Here is a 19,941-nt window from a genome sequence, read left to right as displayed (position 1 = left end):
ATAACATACAGTCCCAAACTCATCAAACAGCATCAAAATAGAAATACACGCTACTTTCCTGATAATTTAAGTCTATAGTTGTCTATGATCCTATTGTCTGATTACAGCCTTTGTCATGAATTAAATCGGCTAAGGTATAAGTGATGTAAAAGCCACTGTAGGCTGTGAAATCCATCCACATTGACAGTCTAATCTTCACTATATTGTTTACAATTTTAAAGTTTTGCATTGCTTCATATGGCCTGCTTTTCACCAGCATTTATTTATTTTTTGTAACCCATTTGAAATACACAAGAGACAATATGAAGTGTGATATGAAAAACATTTCCTGATAAAAAATGCTATGCTTGTTTTCACACCACATACGACAAACATGAAAAATAAGAATCAAATTTGATTTATTTGTACAACGTATACGTTTAAAACAATGTATTACAACCCATGAAACTTAACTTAATCGTTTCAGTTATAAATTAGGTGGAAGCTATTTAGTCTTACTCTGCTGCGTGGACTCTACGAATGCACTTTGTGAAATCAACGTTAGTTTATTTCTTTATCATATTGACTTGATGTGTCCTACTTTTACACAACCTTAGACATCAGTTCTTTCACTGTAGATACACTTCATGTATTTTAATGGCATTTTTCTGTGACATTTCTCTCTGATCTTTCAATTCCCTTGAATTTCATTGTTGCTGAGCCTGCTTCTGCTGGGACTCCAGAGAAAAGCCTTTGTGTTCAATATGCCGGCCAGTTTACTGTTAAAAGGCTGATAAAACTGACTGAGGAGGTTCCTGGTGGCTGGAAGCATGGGACCAAGGCTCCTGTCTTTTGCCCGGCGCGTGTTGGACATGGGACGTTTAGTCAGTGCTGCCTCCACCTGCTCTGACAGAGGACCTGCGGGGAAAGTGGAGAAACAAATGAGTGATATCTAACAAGAGAAATACAAGCTTTCTGAGACAGCTTCCAAGATTGTTGGATTGCACGTACCCACACTGAGAAAATCAAAAACTTTCTTGATTGTCTTTTTAAGGTCGGCTGCGTAGTCCTCCAGTCGAAGAACTAGAATCTGCTCCCTTTGGAAAATGCTCAGCCAGTCCAGAACAAAGACAAAGTACATTCCCAGAGTCAGTCTCACCTGTGAGCAAAAACCAACACAATAAATCTCCAAAAGTGGGGTGGTTTTGTCAGAGATAAACAAGCAATAAGTAATAGTGACACCTAGTGTTTCAAATAGGAACAACAAAATGAGAATCATTTAGGTTGATTTTACAGTCAATTTCTTACTTATAGCTCCTTTAAATTATAATTTAAACTTGGCTTTAAGAAGACTTCTGATCCTAAACAATTATTTTAATTCAAAGCCGAGCTTAACAGAACTAGAGGATAAAGTATCAGTGCAGCTTAAGTTGTGTCTTTGCTCCACACCTGCAAAATTAAAAATGCATCAATGCAGAATTGCTGCACTGTGTGACATCTTTCAATACAATAATCCGAGGCATTCTGGGTTGGTTTGTGTCCGTGCTTCAAAGTCCGACCTGCGGCTGTAGACCCTTTTATGTAGTTTATGTAAATGTGTTTTTATATAATTTACGTAATCTGATAAAGAAAAATAAAATTGGGATGTTTCTCACAAAAAAATGTAGAAAAGTACAAAATGTATTAAACCCTCTCTGTTTTAGGTTCCTTTTAGCCAGCTAATCCAACATATTCTCACATCCTTCTCGTCATATATGGACACTTGGTCAAGCTCCCCCAGTGTCAGAAGTGTGTGAGAATGTGTTGTTTTGTTGTTGTTTTTTATATTGTATTTATTTATTTTTGGGTAAGGGGGGGGGGGGGGCATTAGGCTCACAATGCTGTGAGCCTAATGCGGCATATTGGCCAGTCATCATCACTGGCTAGGAAATTTATGACTCCTGAAACCATATTCCCACCTAATTCTCCCAACTGCAAGATCTTCCTGCAGTGCATCCACCATGCAGCATTAAACATGACTGTGTTTGACTGTTTACAGCAATTAAAGTAACTGCCTCACACCTTTTCACAATGGATCGGTTAATCTGTGGGACACGTCACCCTGATGATCATCGGGGAGAGAACTGTGATGGTATAAAAGCCTGTATTGCTGACTTTTGTTTAAGATTTAAGGTGGCTTTTGGACATTTTTTTTTATTTATTTCAAAGGTCCTTATGCATAGCTATGTGAATAACACAGGGGTTTTGAATGCTTATGATAAAGTCAACCTATGCCTAAAGTCAGATATGGAGTAAAATTGAACGTCTGAGAAAAATCATGATGCTGCTTGGTGACAATTCATCACTTTACCATCAGTGGCGGCAATTTCCCCAGTCTCCAAAATGAGCGTGGGTCAGAGTTGCAGTGAGGGCCGAACATTTTCCTGTCAACTTTTTATTTATTTTTTTAATTTTTACACATCTCAACGTTCGTGTGGAAAGTGACGTACACAAGTTTCAGGCCCCATTTTGTGCATACGCAAGCTGTATAAAAGAGACCCCAGATCTTTAACTTCCTCTCCTCTTGCTCGATTGCAGCATTCCCAGGATCTTCACAATATTTTGTCTTTGTTCTGGGGTTGATTTACACATTTTACATCAAACCCATATTCACCTCTATGACACTGAACTCATCACCTTCCTGGATGGTATGATGGTGAACATTTCTGAAGGGTTTGTACATGCTCATGATTGTTTGGACAAATTAATGTGACTGTTTAGGCAGAATCTGACCTGGGCTTTTGAATTCTTGAAAAACACAGTAAGCGCACAGTATGTCAACTTCTAAATTTGAATAAAGTAATAAAAATTCTCTAGAAAAATTACCTTTCTTTTAATTCTGGCATTTCTCAAACAGAAGTAATGTTGGTCATTTTAACTTGAGTAATATGGGAAACATTTTCTGTGATTTAATGACAGAGAGGAACAAAGGGTTGTGTGTCTTTTTATGATGCATATGTAAACTAAAGTGCCATCAAAGTGATGTACAATACAATAACACTAAACAAAACAAGAGAACCATGAGGGATAATATAGATGTGTAAAAACAACTTCCAAGCAATCGTTTTAAAAAATGTAATATTAAATATTAATGTAAAAATAAATATGTATTTTGATTCAGCTTGGATAGCAAACTCAAGACATTAGATCTTAAAAGAGATGCTATGATGAGATAGAAATGTATGCTAATACTGTAATATTTTATTTTCAAAAAAGAAAAAGGTTGTTGTGCAATTCAAAACTCCAGTAAGATCAAAATATCTATGCAAACATTTCTCTCTGATTTTTTGCATGTAGTGCACAGGTTCCAAGGTTTAAGTTTATTGGCATACTTAAAGGTCTTTAGATTAGAAAAGTCATAAATGCCATCAAAAACAAAAAATCCTAAATAAGCCAAGAGGCACGTAAGAAATACATTTAATGTAAACAGAGAGAGAAAATGCTTCAAGTTGGTAGAAACAACTCAGTTCTAATTTGTCACTTATTTGTGTAATGGACATTTAAAAACCATTAAAGTCCTTCTTGCGTCACTAAAATAAATATTTAATCCTTGTTTACTTGCTAGTATTGGTAAATAAAAGAACAGGGCCTTAATCCATATGTCCTCCAGAGGTCACTAGAACATCCAAAAGTGACATAAGTGACCTTATGATTGTTTTGAAATGCAGCAAATATTGTTTATCACTGACCATTCAGGACTGAAAAAGGAGAAACCAACAGATGCATTTTATGAGTCTAATCAAAAATATTTTTCCTTTCACAACAAGAATTGCTTCGTCATAGCTCTAATTCTTCTGCAATTAGAGTCATCTAAAACTTCTCTGAAGCCTCAATTACACCACGGAATACATATAAAGTATAAATGATTCTCAACTTGTATTTTCTTTCATAAGTTGCAAAGCAGAGAGAGGCAGATATTAAAATGTTGTTTTTTTTTAGAAAAATACTACAACATGAGCAAAGCTGTAAAAGGAAGTGAAGATTATCAGACATCAAAAAAAGGGATGCAACCTTCAAACTCACCGGCATGGTGTTGAAAAGGCTGGTGTTATACACGCATGATCGCAGTGACTTCTCAGAGAGACAGGACTGAAACAACTGGACTGACTCGACAACCTTCTGATGAAAATCCTCTGCAGACTTGTTGGCCAAGGTAAAGTACAAGTAGTCGGAGTAAAGCCTGGGGAGAGGATAAGCCGGATTCTAAGCAAGTAGGACATTAATACGTACTGGATGCAAGACCAGTTCTCACTCTGAACAAGTGTTGTTGTTTTTTGTTTGTTTCTTTTGCAACAATCACTCATGACAGAAAGGCTTTGTAGTTTGGAAGGAGTTTGTTTTTACCTCTCTACTGGATCCCTGAGCATTATGATGATCTTGGCACCAGGTTGGACTGCATGGATAAAGTCCTGAGCCAGGAAAGGAGGTTCTATTTCCTCCTCGTTTTCATGGAGATAGCTCCAGGCTTGATTATCCCACATAGTGGATGCACTGGCTTCCCCTGTGGATAACATCACAAAAAAGTTAAATAACAGCAGATTTTAAAGGCATTTCAGTAAAATGCAGTTAACTTCTATTTCTGTCAATTCCTTGCAAAACGATAAGTAAAAGCTCAAATACTCAAATTACTGCTAATCAATTCAGTTACAATAACGAGAAAAGCCAAGTATACTGTTCCAGTGAAGAACCACTTTTAGCAGCATTTACATGAAAGCAGACATTTTTTGTATGACATCATTAGTCTCTTAAATACAGGGCTTTGCAAAAGTATTACCCCCAAATTGGTATAGTTCATGCTCTGTTGCCTCACAACCTGAAATTAAAATGGATTGTTTGAGAGTCTGCAGCATTTCATTCACAGAACATGCCTCCAATTTAGAAGATGTATTATTTTACCTATACCCCTTTCCTAAAAATGTGTACATTGTAGAGTCACCTTTGCCAGCAATAGCAGCTGCAACTGGCTTTGGATCCGCCTCTATTAGCTCGCCACGTATTGCCACTGGGACTATTGGCCATTCCTAAAGACAAAACTCCTCCAGCTCCTTCATGTTGGATGGTTTTTGCTTGTGAACAACAATCTTCGAGTCCAGCCAAAGATGCTCAATTGGATTAAGGTCTCAATTTTGATTAGGCCATCCCAACACTTTGTTGGGATGGCCAACAAAGTTTAATGTTTTCCATTAATCCATTTGACTGTTGCTTTTGCAGTATGTTTTTGGTCATTGTTGCTTGACGTTGAACCTCCGTCCTCGTCTAAAATCCCAGACGGACTGACATAGGTTTTACTCAAGAAAATCCCTGTCTTTAGCACCATACATCTTTTACTTGACTGGGATCAGTTTATCAGTCACAGCTGCTGGAAAGCATCCCCACAGCATAATGCTGCTACCACCATGTTTCAATAGGCATAAAAAAATCACAAAGTAAACCATTTTTGCCCAACAATTGTAGGGCGAGGTAAAAATATAGTATATGTAACAAAATCTATCGAGATCTACAAACTGATTTTTAAGCTTAAAGAAGTGTGAAATATTACATTAAATAATAAATGTTGTATATATATATATCTATAAGGGCTGCACAGGGATGCAATGGGTAGCACTGTTGCCTTGCAGCAAGAAGGTTCTGGGTTCAAATCCAACTCTGGGTCTTTCTGCATGGAGTTTGCATGTTCTCCCTGTGCATGCGTGGGTTCTCTCCAGGCACTCCGGCTTCCTCCCACAGTCCAAAAAACATGACTGTTAGGTTAATTGGCATCTCTAAATTGTCCTTAGGTGTGAGTGTGTGCATGAATGGTTGTTTGTCCTGTTTGTCTCTGTGTTGCCCTGCAACAGACTGGCGACCTGTCCAGGGTGTACCCTGCCTCTCGCCCATTGAACGCTGGAGATAGGCACCAGCAACCCCCGTGACCCCATGAGGGATTAAGTGGGTCAGAAGATGGATGGATATATATATATATATATATATATATATATATATATATATATATATATATATATATATATATATATATATATTTATTTATTTATTTATTTATTTTTATCAGAAGACTAGCAATAATCTCTTGCTGGTTGAACAAACGTAAGCGCTGCAAAAACTAAACTAAAAGTACGTAAAATGAAATTAGTGTATTTGTCTTTAATATGAGCAGGTAAATAAAAGGATCTGCCAATGGAATGAGTATTTTGACCCCAAAATAAGATAATTAGATATACTGCACTGAAAATAAGATGATGGAGATGAGTTGTTCCTATTTAAAGTGAAAAAATATTATTCCATTGACAAATCATTTTATTTACCTGCTCAAATCAAGGACAAAAACATAAATTTCAATAAAAGTTTACTTATTTTCAGTTCCACATTTGTAGTGAATTATCAGTCTTTGTGTTAAAGTAATCACAAAAACATATTAGAAAAATGTTAGTCTTCTCGCATTTAAATGTAAGAAAGAAACTTCTTCATCTCCAAAAGAGTGAACATTTTGAAAATATGTTAATCTTAATGTTTTAAAATATTTTTTTCAAAGCTAGGCAGCTACTGCTGAAATTGAGAGTGAAATAAATTTTAAGCAAATGGATGAGCTCTAATGCAATCTTTTAAAAGCCGATATAATAAACACTACGCTTTCCACCATTACCTTCAACAAACGTGCTCTCACTTGTCAAATCAATTTAGTGTCATGTCTCCCACTCTCCTAGTATATTCACTCAGTTTTTGTCTTACATTCTCTTTTCTGGTGCTTCTGCTCTGCATTTTTATTTTTTGTGAAAAACATTCAAATGCACAGCCAGTTGGAGCTATCTTCCCTTATATTTTGTTCTTTAGGTTTAATTTTTTTTCATTCAGAGTTTCAAGTGAAGTCAATAGTTTGGAATAAATGTGCCTCACAAATAAACTCATTTGTTAGAAAACAACTATCAAGAAACTTCATTTAAAATATTGCCACGAAATGGCGTTTCGGCAGCTTTAAACTCCTAATATATGAAAGACAATGAGAATCATCAACTTTTCTTCATTCACACATTGTGACCCCACCCATACACACACACCCACCCACACACCTACCCACACAAACACACGCACACACACAGACACACACATTTTCACCTGTTATAATTTGAAGTGCACGGTGCTGTCCAGATGAATTTCCACTGATTCCTTCTTGGATGTTTATGGCTGTCAAGTCAAACAGATCCAAATAATCCTCTATCGGAAAACGCTCCTGGAAGCCTCTTTTGAAGCGGATATAGCCTGCAGAAGGAAATTTAAAACAGGCCTCATTATAAGCTCATTAAGGACTTGCTTTGCCAAAGAATGTCTTATATGGACAAACCAAGCTTTATTTATTGCAATTCTCAAATGGACACCGGTGAATAGTGGCATTTGCATGCACATACAATAGTTCAATTTAATTTCCCGCTGTGGTTACACACACTAAAAATGTTCAAATGACCACAAGATAGTATTAGAAATTTTCTCAACAACATGCAGAACTTCCTGCCAGAGACTCAAGGTTAAAACTTTTCAAGGAAACAAATTAATGGAACCGTTTTATGCAAAGTAGATACACGAGGGCTTACTTAAACCACAAGAATATTTAACCTTTTTTTAAATGCTATATTTATGCTTATAATTTTTCTATTTATTTTAGTTTTTGTTGGGCTTCCCACTCTGTAGAGTTTTTCTTTGACAGTAAAATGCAGCCAAATAAAAAGGAAAGCTGGCTCAATTGTAATATTATTAAAGGATTCAAGAAGAGTAAAAGTAAATGTTGGGGAAAATCAGTCCAAAAATTGAATCAGCAAAGGTTCATTTACTTCTTGTGTTTCATATTTAAAGTTTGTTTAAATTAATTTCAAACTGCGTTTTGCTGCATTTTCAAAGGCTGTTTTTCAATATTGAAGTCCAGAGCTCAGGCAGAGGGCTGGATTAGCAGTCAGGGTAACCATGTGTTTTACTTATATATCATCAGACCCCTTCAACCTTTTACAAATTGTCCCACATTAGAGCCTAGAACTTTTTTCTTTTTTTATTGGGGTTTAATTTGAAAGAACAACACAAGCAGCATTACACAGAACAGAGAAGGTAGAGTGAAGTTATATAAACTTAAATCCCAACCTCTAAGTAGTTCATGGAGAACTGTTCAATCCATCATCTGGAAATGGGAGTAGTAACACATTACAGTCCACCTAAACTGACAGGCATGGCCAAGAAGAGCATTAATCAGAGAAGCTGCCAAGAGGCCATTGATGTTGGGCGCTGTCATGGGAGAAGCCGAATGGACTGAACTGCACCAGAGAAAAAAAGACACAAAATAAACTCCTAGTATGCACAGTGTGAACCTATTTTATGGTAACTTCCAGGAAATGTAATATTCTAGGTTCTGTTTTGGTTTGTTTACTCTCCTGCCTTAGGTTCTCTGGCTGCTTTGAGTTTTGTCTTGTCTAGGTTCCTGTTTTGCTTGTTTACAGTTAGTTTATCCTGTTTTGGTCACCTGTGTTAGTCTTGGCTTTATCTTCTGTTTTAGTTTTATACTTCGGGGTTGTTTTGTTTCTTATAAGGTCTGGTGTAGTTTGTTTCTGTCCACTTGTCCTCTCAGCTTTTTAGGTTTGGTTCTTCTTCTTCTTCTTCTATTGTTTTATGGCGGTTGGCAAACAACTTTTGGTGCATTACCGTCACCAACTGAAATGGAGTGTGAATCGGGATGACCTACTCTAATATCCTACTACTATAAATAATAAAAATAAATAAATAAATAACTAAATCCGTTTTATCAAATTAGTCTTTTTAAGATATCTTAATAATAAAGAATAACCCTCTGATTTGGTGTTCATATCTAAAAGATATTTTATGTTTAACTTTAATTTACTGTTTTGTAATCTATTTACCAATTCATTTCTCTCAATATGATATTTACTACAAAATAATATAACGTGCTCCACTGTTTCTTCAACAAAACAAAAATCACACTTTCCTGTATCATGAATCCCCATTTTAAATAATGTGCTATTTAACCCTGTATGTCCAAATCGTAATCTTGACATTACTGTTTCTTCCCTTCTATTCCTTGATGTCATCCTCATTAATCCTACTTTTCTTTGAATATTATAAAACCATCTTCCAGTTCTTTCTTCTTCCCACTGTTTCTGCCACCTTGCTCTAATCCTTTTCTTAATTACTGATTTTATTTCACCTTTACTAAATGGAATTATTATATCAATTAAACTTTAGGTTTGGTTTCTGGTCTGTTCTTGTTTTGAGCTTCAGCACTGATGTCTGGTCTAATTACTTACTCTGCACACCTGCCTAACTCCACCCCTGCTGCAATCACCTCTCACCAGTTTCACCTGCCTCCACCTCCATATATACTGTTGAGACCAGACATCAGTGCCAGGTCGTCTTGTTGGTCTTGTCATGTTTTTGGGTGAGTCAATCCTGATCTGATGTTTGTTTTTGGAATTTTGACCAAGTTTTTCCCTTCCAGAGAACCTGAGTTATTTTGTCATGTTACCAGTCAGTTTCTGTTCCTATGAGGTTCTGGATGTTTTTTATTAGTCTTTTTGATTATTCAGTCCTTTTTTGCATTGCTCTGCTTTTTGTTAAATAAATCCCTTTTTTAAGAACCTCTGCTGGTCTGGCTGAATTCTGGGTCCGCTGCCGTGATTCATTACAGGAAAGGAGAAGTCACAACTGGAATCCCCTTGATGTCAAAGAGGTATAAAAGCATAAGCCGAGCAGGTTACTCTCTCTTTGGCTGCAGTTTGCCACAGGTCGCATCGGGGACCGCAGGCACCTGGACATCTTGATCTTGCTCGAGTAAAAGGCCGCGTCGAAAGAAACCTTGGATCCAAAGTACGTTCTGCTGTTTGTGTACCCTGGTAAAAAATAAGACTAGACACCCAAAACAGGATCAGGAGGAAGTATTTTCTGAATTCCTGCAGAAAAGAGTCTGAAAGAATGATATATTCCTCTAGAAGGAACAACGTCTTTAAGTATGTCGACTAGGGCTGGACAATAATTCAACAACAATATATATATATATATATATATATATATATATATATATATATATATATATATATATATATATATATATATATATATATATATATATATATATCAATTCGGGTCGAAAAAAGTTCAGTAGAAGAACAGTTTTTCTTCCTTTTACTTTCTAGCCTATCGTGTAGGTTAATATTACAGTCATCACATCCTCCCGTCCAATCACAAACGCAGACCCAGGAACACTCTGTCACCAAGCTCCACCCCTTTCAAAGAGTTCAGAGAGCATATGATCTTTTTTTCATCTTCTAAAACTTGAAGTTTTGGGGAAAAGTTGGTTTAAAGGTATATAGCTACAATATATGCTTATATAAAAAAAAAGACCAAAATCCATTTGATTATGATAAAATAAGGTGTGTTGATAGTCCTTTTTGAGCCAAATAAAACCCCAGCACCGTGCGTGATGAGCAGATATACACAGACATGGCGCCACCTACCAACAGTACCACAGAACTATCATAAAGCCATTTGGCGACTAATAAGTCAAAATTAAATAATGAACCAAGACTGACCCTCTGGAATGCCTTGTGGTAAAGCGATAGCTCGGCGTGATCAAAGACCGACTGTTATTAATTAAATAAAGAATCAATGGATTAAGAATCCATTGTCCAAAAGGTTATTTTTTTCTAATTTAGCCATTTATTTTTTTTATTTTTTGTATTTCTTATTTTCCCTTCTGCTTTGCATTGTGAACTGTTGTATGAACAGTTCACAATTTGTCCTTGGTTCTTAAACACACATATTCATACTGAACTGTGATATCATAGCATAGATTTATTTATTTCAGTTTTATTCTCTTTAGGTTTTCCCCCCGTAGTTTATTAGTTTTCCTTATTTCTTCCATTTTTACCTCATTTAGTTAAATGTTACAATCCTAGTTAAAGAGTTTTAACTTGAAGTTGAAGTATTCCATTAACATATTCTTGTATTTTGAGAGAAGTTCTTTGTGTTTATCAGTATATGTGTGTAGAGCTTGCTGCTTGAAAATGCCATTATATAGAATAACGCCTGTAATATCAAGATTTTATGGTATGGATCTCCCACAGTGTGACATGAGTTGTTTATGATTTTAGAAACTGCACACTTGCAAATGTTCACATCACATTCCCAGATCCGGATCCTTTTATCCTTACCAAAACGTTTCCTGGTCCACCAGTGCGGCTCCTTTATGGTGTTAAATTTAACCTCTGGAAGCATCAAGAGTCTGTGAAACAAGTCTGTTGTGCCACACTTTGGTTGGCCTATAATGTAAAAGTATGGCAAGCAGCGCAGGCGAAAAAGTTTCCCGTCTATGCTGCACACGTTCTGACGGAATCTGGCCCTCATGTGGTCGCACACGTTCTTGAAACGTTTTGAGCGTAGACTGAAGCGGTTGTTCTTGTATGGGTCCATGCCGATATCACCAGAGACCTCCTCATACCAGCAGGGGCTCTTGATGTTGGGAAGGAAATGGCGAGGAATCACTGAAAATAACTAAAAAAAAAAAAAAAAAACACATTAAAAATATGTAATGCAGAATAAGGGCAAAACAAAGGCTTCTGTTTGAACAGGTGTCCATCCTCCATGGCAGGTACTGGTTTTCTGTTACACCTGAGGTCATTTCACACTGTTGTATTGTATTACCTGTTGGCTTAAGTTTCGAGTTCTGTGATTAAACATGTCAAAACATCAGTCATTTATAATTAAAGGTGATATTATAGGATTCTGTGGTTTTACACCTGATGAATCATCTCCTACTAGGCACGCTGTTTTTCACTTTGATACGTGTCTGACACATAACAGTAACTGACATTTATCTTTATGACTCACACGTGTTGCAACATCTTATAAAAAGCACTGCAATGGTGTGGGCTGTAAAAGGAAACCTATAATGAGGCCATAATGAGCAGAACAGCATTAGCATATTATACCAGAGGTTATTACAGGTAGGCCTAGAGCAATACTTAGAGAGAGTTTGTGCCTTAGAAAAACAGGTCATTATAAGCTTCACCAAAAATGTATTTACTGCAGGGATTGTTCCTTGGTGAAGCTGCTGCAGAGTATTTCTTCACTGCTGTGATCTACTGAATGCTTGGTAGTGTTCCTTGCAAAAGAATCCGTACCCCTTGAGCTTCTGACACATTTTGTCAAAGCAAGGAGAGATTTAATCAGAGAAGGAGCACAGATTCCATGGAGGACTCTGAAGGCATTGCAGAGATCTGCAGCTCAGGTGAGAATCTCTCAACGGCTGTGCAGTCCACAGATCTGCCACTTATAGAAGAAACCTGCAAGCTCAGCATTGATGGGAAAATAAATCACTGCAACAACAGAACTAAAAATAAGTAATATTTTCTTAAAATGAGTGTATCTGTCCATGATTTGAGCAGGTAAATAAGATGATCTGCCAATGGAATAAGATTCTTGCACTTAAAATAGCAACAACTCCTCTCCATCATCTTATTTCAAGTGCAGGATGTCTAATTATCTTATTTTAGGGGTCAAAATACTCATTCCATTGGCAGATAATATTATTTACCTGCTCAAATCTAGGAGAAAAACACACATTTTAAGAACATTTTGCTTATTTTTAGATCCATTTTTGCAGTGATGGAGCTAAATACAGCGTAATCCTTAAAGAAAACCTGTAAGAGACAGCAAAAGGCCTGAGACTGGGTTTAGGTTTACTGTCCAGCAGGAAATCCACCCTAAACATGGTGCTAGAACTACAGTGTCTGACTAGTTAAAAACATATTGTTGTGTTAGCATGGCCCAGTCAAAGTCCAGACCTAAATCAAATTCAGAATCTGTGGCAGGACTTAAACATTCAGCTTCACAGACATTTTCGGTTCAATGGGACTGAGGTTAAGCTGTTTTGCAAAGAATGGCTAAAATGTCAGTCTCTGGGTATGCAAAGCTGGTAAAGAAACACCTCAAAAGTAGACATCTGAATTCTAAATACAAATGCATGCCCCATTTTCTTCATTTCTGAAAGCCATGTATCCATTTCCTTTCAATTTTACACATATACACCACTTTGTGTTAGTCAAGCAGATAAAAACCCTTATAAATATGTTGAGGTTTGTGGCTACAACATGACAAAAGTTAAAGAACACATTCACATAGCTCTTTACATGTAACATAAACAGCTTTGTAGTCATTTAGTTGGTGAATGGATGTCGTAATATCCCTCAGACTTACATGTGGATCTGTACTGATGACATCCTTTTCATCTGGCGTCCTCCTGGATGTGTTCTGCTCGTTGCAGTTAATAATCTTTCCCAGCACTTTCACGTCTACGAAAGTCGTGTCAAGAGAGACTTCAGCTGTGCTTTTGCTGGTCGTGATATCCACAGGTCTGAAAGGATGCGGGACGGCAGATAGCAAAAATCCTTTTCTGTCCCACATCAGTAGGTACGAAGCCGTGATGAGGAACATCAGCGTCAGGCCCACTAGGAAGCTCGCTACCTTGACTTTGGAGATGCACGTCAGGTTGATTAAACACAACAGTGGGAGGCCCTTGATGTCCCGACTTTCTGGCATGTTTGTTTGCCTGAAGTCAAGAAACGTCCTGATAGATCTCTTCCCAAAGTTGTCAGTCAGGGGCAAGTTGTGGGGCCTGTGACTGTGGTCCTTGTGTGTGTTGCTCCCATGTTTGCTGTCTTTTAGAGACATGATGGCAGAGAAGTGGAGTAGACATGTGGAAAAGGAAACCAGGGGATTGCTTTCTCAATATGGTAAAGCTTGCCTAGAAGTGATTGCGTTGACATCCACATCCTCGTTTGTCTTCATTTTGTGTGGGTCCGCCACTTGGAAAAAAGCCCCTCCTGTTAAAACAAAACAGGTGTTTAACGCGTGGCTTTAAAACCAAAGAGCAACATTAACCGCCTAGAAGTATTTCAACAATCTTTCCTAATACCACAAACAGGGAGGGGAATATTTTTATAACAGTGTTAGTTAAAGAGGTTTTATTTTTAGTCCTGTGCATTAGTTTTGGCTTTTAAAACCATACATTTCTACAACAAGAGTCAGCCCCAAAAATGTTTAAGGTTACCTGCTGACTGTGTGGTCTGCTATATAAAGATCAGCTGCCTAGTGGAGAGGGTTGTGCAGTCCCTGCCAAGGCTCAATTGTGAGAGTTTCAATGACATAATAATAGTTTATTTTGAGATGTAAAACTAAAAAGACTATTAACAAAAACCCATGAAGTACCTTACTCTTGTAACCTGCAAACATTATTTTTAAGTTCAATGTTTTACAGCAACAAAGGCTACATTTGGTATCGATACAGGAGGATGTGCAGATTGTGAGTGCACATTTCTCGCCATGTGTGTTATTAGCAGACATCAAAAAGACATGGTGAAATTATTTGTTCATCAAAGTTATTAGTATATTCTCCTCATTCACCAAAAGGAGTATCTGAATGTCTAAGCATCATGCCCTCTCAGTTGTTACATATCGTGTCTGTACATTTCATGTACATACTCACACATGGGGTATTTTTCTTACTGTTTCAAAGAAGCCAGCCAGAATTTCTTTTGTGTGGTATTATAGAGTGTTTGATGGCAGAAAACTACAATAGTTTTTGCAATCATTTCCACCTGTTGACTGAATGCTTGTATGTTTGGTGATCATGCAAAAAACTTCAGAACACTTGGACAGATATATATTAAGACCGAGGTGAGGCCTTCAGTGTTTGAAAAAAGAAAACTAGCAGTGATAAAACATGAGCTATGTTAAAGCTTTAATATGTGACCGTGATAGTGATAGACTTTTGCCCCTTAGTTAGATTTTCTCTTATGTGGCCAGCTTTAGTCCTGACTCTTCATCGTGACTGACCTCTGAGATGAGACGGCTCACTAAAGGACTATTTGTCTTGCCATTTGGAAGAAAGAGTTTGATTCTAGCTTCCTCTCCCGCTACTACGTAGGTGTGCCCTTGGGCTAAGCACTTAATGCTAAATGGCCAACCTATTTATACCTATGAGTGTATGAGTATTTGGGCGCTTGGCTGGGCGAAAGTGGCTCTAGTGTAAAAGTGCTTTGACTGTTCTCAATAACTCGAAAAAGGGTCATAATACTTCAGTCTATTTACCATTTATACCAGCTCCACTTGTTCTGCTATGATGTGCATATATCCTGAGTCAGCAACCCTGGATTGACTTTCAAAGTTGATAACCAGCTTTGCCGTCCCACTAAAGTGTAATGTTGCCAGTGATGTGCAGAGGCTTTGAACAGCCATTTTAGAAGAAGTTGGGAAGTATGAGACTCAGGATGTCTGGTTTAACAGAGTAATAGTGTTAAGTGATTCTCTGTGATTGTAGTCTAAAGTGGGAGCTATTCTATGATAGGCAGGTGATTTTAATGTTATGGGTAATGCATGGAGTTTGTTTATAATATTTCTGTTTTTATGAAATACATTCTGGTTAAAGCATTTGTATATTTTCATATTTATTGCCTGTTGCAGATTGTTTATTGAGTGTAACTCTCAAAACATTATTTAAGGTTTTCAGATCTTTAATAATCACCGAAAATACACTGTTTAGCTTAATTTTAGTCTTTGACTTCATGTTTTTTTTGTATCGACTTTTAATTATGGAGCAACTCTGTCAACTGGGTTACTTAAGCAAGGTCTGCATTTAGTATATGATGTGAAAAAGAGGTTGACAACGTTCAGGAAAAGTCACATAGAAATGTCTCACTGTCTTATTTATAGATGTTTTCTTGCCTCACATGCAGAATCAAACTCTAAACAATAGATCAATTAATGTTTATTTACAAAGTGCCATGTGAAAACTGCAACAAGGAGACTTCTGTATTCATAATCCAGCTGTGTTGTTTTGGAGTGAGCAGAGAGAGTTGAGGGGAAGGAGCTCCAGCATATCAAGGAATGTTTTGTGGCAAGGATTAATGCTCCAGGGGGTTTCCATAAAGCGAGGTTGATGAAGGTAGGGGATCTTTACAGAAAGTAAACTGAGAACCAGAGACGGGGCAGGTAGGTGATGGCTGGAGACGGCGGAGCTGCAGGGGACAACCATGGCTGGGTTTTCCAGGTGAGGACTATCACTGAGAGGTTTTGCTGAAGAGATCCGGGTTTGGTGTGGGCACCGACTAAAGGCTTAACCTGGAAGGTCCAGAAGACACAGGAGGTGAGCTCAAGATTAAGTGGAAAAACATAAACCATCTTACACTGAGGAAGGAAAAAGAAAAAGAGCACGAGGAGATACTCAAGCTTGATCTGACCAAAGAACGATTGATCATCAGACAAAGTTTGGGTGTTCAGCAACTCCTTAAGTTCTCATCAGCCGAATGGAAAATTGCTGACAGTTGAACGGCAGGCAGCCATGCCCTCCAGCAGAGATTCAGGAGAGATTTCACACAAGGGCACAAACACACACTCATACAACAGTATCATGACTCACATACAGTATCTACAGATGTCATAATGGGACACCTCCAGTTTTTTCTATGCAAATATCCCCGTGTCTGTTTGAGTAGCTGCTGGGCTTGAAAGATAATTTATTTCTGATCCCTCTAGAGATATTAAGGACCTGATTTAATAAAATATCAGTAGACAGGGATGGCCTCCTTAAAATGCTACTGAAAGAAACTCCTCATAGAGTATTGCAACTTATTAGAGTGGATATGTCACTGATAATGATCCTAAATCCAACCCTTGTTGTATAATGTACATCTAAAAAAAATAGCTATTCGTTATTATATTTCCTGTATGAGAAATTCATATCCAGGTAAAATATCAGGTTGCCCTTGTAAAAATAAAAGGCATTAATCGCAATATCTTTATTTTACCTGGTTAAATAAAAGTTTAAGTAAGAAAAATCAGAAGATATGTGAAAGAGTAACAACGCATAAAACAGTATGTGTGGATCAGAGAAGGCTTTCTTTCTTTCTTGGGTTGAGAAATAATGGAGAAATACAACGTGAGAATAAGCAGGAATCAACCTTTGACTCTATTTTGTCCAGAAATGTATCTACAACAGAAAGCAAAGAGAAGATTGAAGATTCAATCAGTTGAAATCCCATCAAAAATATAAAACAAAACTTAATCCTGCACATCTGTTTGCATAATACAGCACTGTTGGCCTAAAAAGATACAGTGCCTGGATTGATTTGGGATCAGTCATGGGAAAGCCAGAACGGGAAGAGAGTAATTTATTTTTGTTTCAAATTTGACTTGTGCACTTGTTCTTTTTTTCTAAAGAAGCATAAATGACAAACTGTTTAGGGTTTGTTATGTAACTTAAGTATTTGTAAAAGGAACAAATTAAATGCTCTGTTACTAGCACAATCTTTTGTCCCATTGTTCGTGCGTGATTTCCAAGATTGTCCTATTGTTAACGTAAGGACATTTTCACCTCCTGTCAAGTAAATCTTAAGAAATTACAATCCAAGAATTTTACAATTAAAAAAGAAAAAGTTCAATCCATCCATCCATCCACTGTATTCCGCTTATCCAAGAACAGGTCTCAATGGCAACAGGTCTAGTTGAGAAATCCAGGCATCATTTTCCACAACAACATCCTCTAGCTCATTCTGGGTGATCCCAAGGTCTTCCCAGGCAAGACCAGTCCCTCCAGCAAGTTTTGGGTCTTCCTCAGAGTCTCCTCCCAGTGGGAAGTGCCCTGAAAACCCCCCAAGGAAGGCACCCAGGGGGCATCCTGAGCAGTGGTCCAAACCACCTCAACTGACTATTTTTGATGTGGACAAGCAGCGACTACCCCACCCTCCAGAAGAAACTCATTTCGGTCATTTGTATCCCAGGAGATTTTGGTCATGATCGACACCCACGACCATATGTGAGGGTAGGATTATTTTTTTTCCAGTCTAAGACCGTGGGCTGAGACTTGGAGGTGCTGACTTTTATCCAGGCTAGGTCCACAGTTTCCCTCCCACAGCATACACAGCTTAGGATGGTCCCTGCTTCCCTTTTCTGAGTTGCCAAACGGTTTTCCAGAATTTCCTTGGGACCAGTCGAAAGTTTCTCTCAATGGTTTCTCCAAATTCCCCCTAAGGCTAAATCTTAGCTTCCATGGCCACAGATGCTGCAGTCCTTCTGGCTGCCCCAGTATCTATCAGCTGTCCTCAAGGACAGCTGATAGATACTGGGGCCCTAAAGGCCTTCTTCTTAAGCTTGATGGTTTCCATCACCACTGGTGTCCACCAGCGAGTCTTCTGGTTGCCACCACAGCAGGCACCAATAAGCTTTGGGCCACAAGTCCTGGAAGCTGCATTCACAATGGAGGTCCTAAACATGTTCCATTCCAATTTCCTGCTCCCAACCTTCCCTTGGGAGATGGGAGATGAGAGACATTCTCCCAGAGCAGTGAATTAAAGCTCACCTGGACAGGTTCCTCAGCCAGATGTTCCTAATTCACCCTCACCAGTTGTTTGAGTTTACCAAGTCTGTCTAGCAGCCTCAACCACCACAAGGTCCAATTCATTAATGGGTGATGATCAGATGACAGCTCTACCCCTCTGTTAACCACAGTATCCAAAACACAACACTACAGGTCTGATGAAATAATTTCATAATTGGCCTTTGGCCCAAGATGGCCTGGTACCAAGTACACTTGTGAACCACATCGTGCTCAAACAGTGTGTTCATAATGGTCACTCTGAGCCTTGTACAGAAGTCCAACAAGAAAATTCCGCTCGGGTTAAGATCAGGGAGGCCATTCTTCCCAATCACACCTCCCAGGTATCACTGTCATTGCCCATATGGGCACTGATTTCCCCCAGGAGCATTACTGAATCCCCAAATGGCACCCCTTCCAGGACACCATCCAGTGACTCCAAGAAGGCCAGAGTATGAAAGTAAAATTTGGTGTATAGACAGACAAAAGTCAGAACCTTTCCTTTTCCAACCTTAAGTTGTGAAAGAGGTGTCCCTCTTACACACTGGCAAAAACTCCAAAATCCAGGCACTCCACCTGGGGCTCGTGAGACCAGATCAGCATAACAAAATAAATGTGCATATTTTAATTTACAATAAAGGACTTCAGGTACATGTTTTAGACTGAATAAGCAAGACTGCATTCATAAAAAAAATATTGTGCGAAAGGGTTTAGAGTCATAAATGCGATTGATGCATGTGTTATATTTTCATTGATATAGTTAAAATAGAGACCAAGAGGAGGAGCTGTTTTTAAACATTTTGGATGTCAAATATAAAAAAAAAATACAGAAACACATAATATACAGCAGCTTATCATTATATCCCAAAAAAATTAACATTGTCATGCATCTGCACTTCTACTTTCCCGTGGCTGAACACAACACTGTGACTGATTCTACGAAGTGATGTCTACAAACCTCAAAAGTAAAGTATTGTTAAGTTTGTTATTTATACAAATTTTTAAATATCAATATCTTTGGAAAAATCGGATGGCTGAATAAAGATAATTTATTGTAAGCCAAATACTTGTTCGCTGATCCAGGTTGTGGCTATAGATTATTCTCCTACTAAACACCTTGGAGACCATAACTAAATACATAAATCACTTTAACCCATTTATTGAGTTGAAAACAATGACCAATGGTGTCCAAACTCATTTCGCAAGGATTGATATTCTGTTTGTTTTACATATTCTCCTGATTCAGCATACCTGAATAAATGTGATAAAATGCTCCAATAGTTTCTAGAGTGACCTCTACATTGTTTCACCAAATGTTGTTTGCTTCTTAGCAATTTATTTTTTTCCACTAGAATTTATTTGTTTGTTATGACAACACATGTCAGCAGCTTGCCGCTGTAAAATAACTGATGATGGTCCTCATTATTTTTAATCAGCTGTAGATCGTCAGACTCTAATGCTGTGATTTCCAACTGGTATCCTTTTAATTAAACTCATGATCGACAATG

At 37.8% G+C, this 19,941-nt stretch overlaps 1 protein-coding gene across 1 annotated transcript in view; it reads right to left on the bottom strand.

Annotated features, from left to right (window-relative positions):
• Positions 1 to 376: 376 nt before the first annotated feature.
• Positions 377 to 19,941, bottom strand: part of LOC105927332 (carbohydrate sulfotransferase 15) — a 33,999-nt gene continuing 14,434 nt past the window's right edge. Inside the window, exons 2-8 of the mRNA XM_012864034.3 lie at positions 13,261 to 13,886; positions 11,217 to 11,556; positions 7,129 to 7,272; positions 4,363 to 4,519; positions 4,042 to 4,198; positions 991 to 1,138; positions 377 to 897 (exon numbers count right to left, since the gene is read on the bottom strand). Coding sequence (XP_012719488.2) covers positions 671 to 897; positions 991 to 1,138; positions 4,042 to 4,198; positions 4,363 to 4,519; positions 7,129 to 7,272; positions 11,217 to 11,556; positions 13,261 to 13,734 — 1,647 coding nt within the window. The 5' untranslated portion in view covers positions 13,735 to 13,886 and the 3' untranslated portion in view covers positions 377 to 670. The remainder of the gene's footprint in view (positions 898 to 990; positions 1,139 to 4,041; positions 4,199 to 4,362; positions 4,520 to 7,128; positions 7,273 to 11,216; positions 11,557 to 13,260; positions 13,887 to 19,941) is intronic.

The sequence above is a fragment of the Fundulus heteroclitus genome, chromosome 22 (genome assembly GCF_011125445.2).
Source record: "Fundulus heteroclitus isolate FHET01 chromosome 22, MU-UCD_Fhet_4.1, whole genome shotgun sequence".
In the NCBI taxonomy this organism is placed as follows: Eukaryota; Metazoa; Chordata; class Actinopteri; order Cyprinodontiformes; family Fundulidae; genus Fundulus; species Fundulus heteroclitus.
The sequence above is the reverse complement of the archived record's forward strand: the minus strand, read 5'-3'. Positions and strand labels throughout refer to the sequence as shown.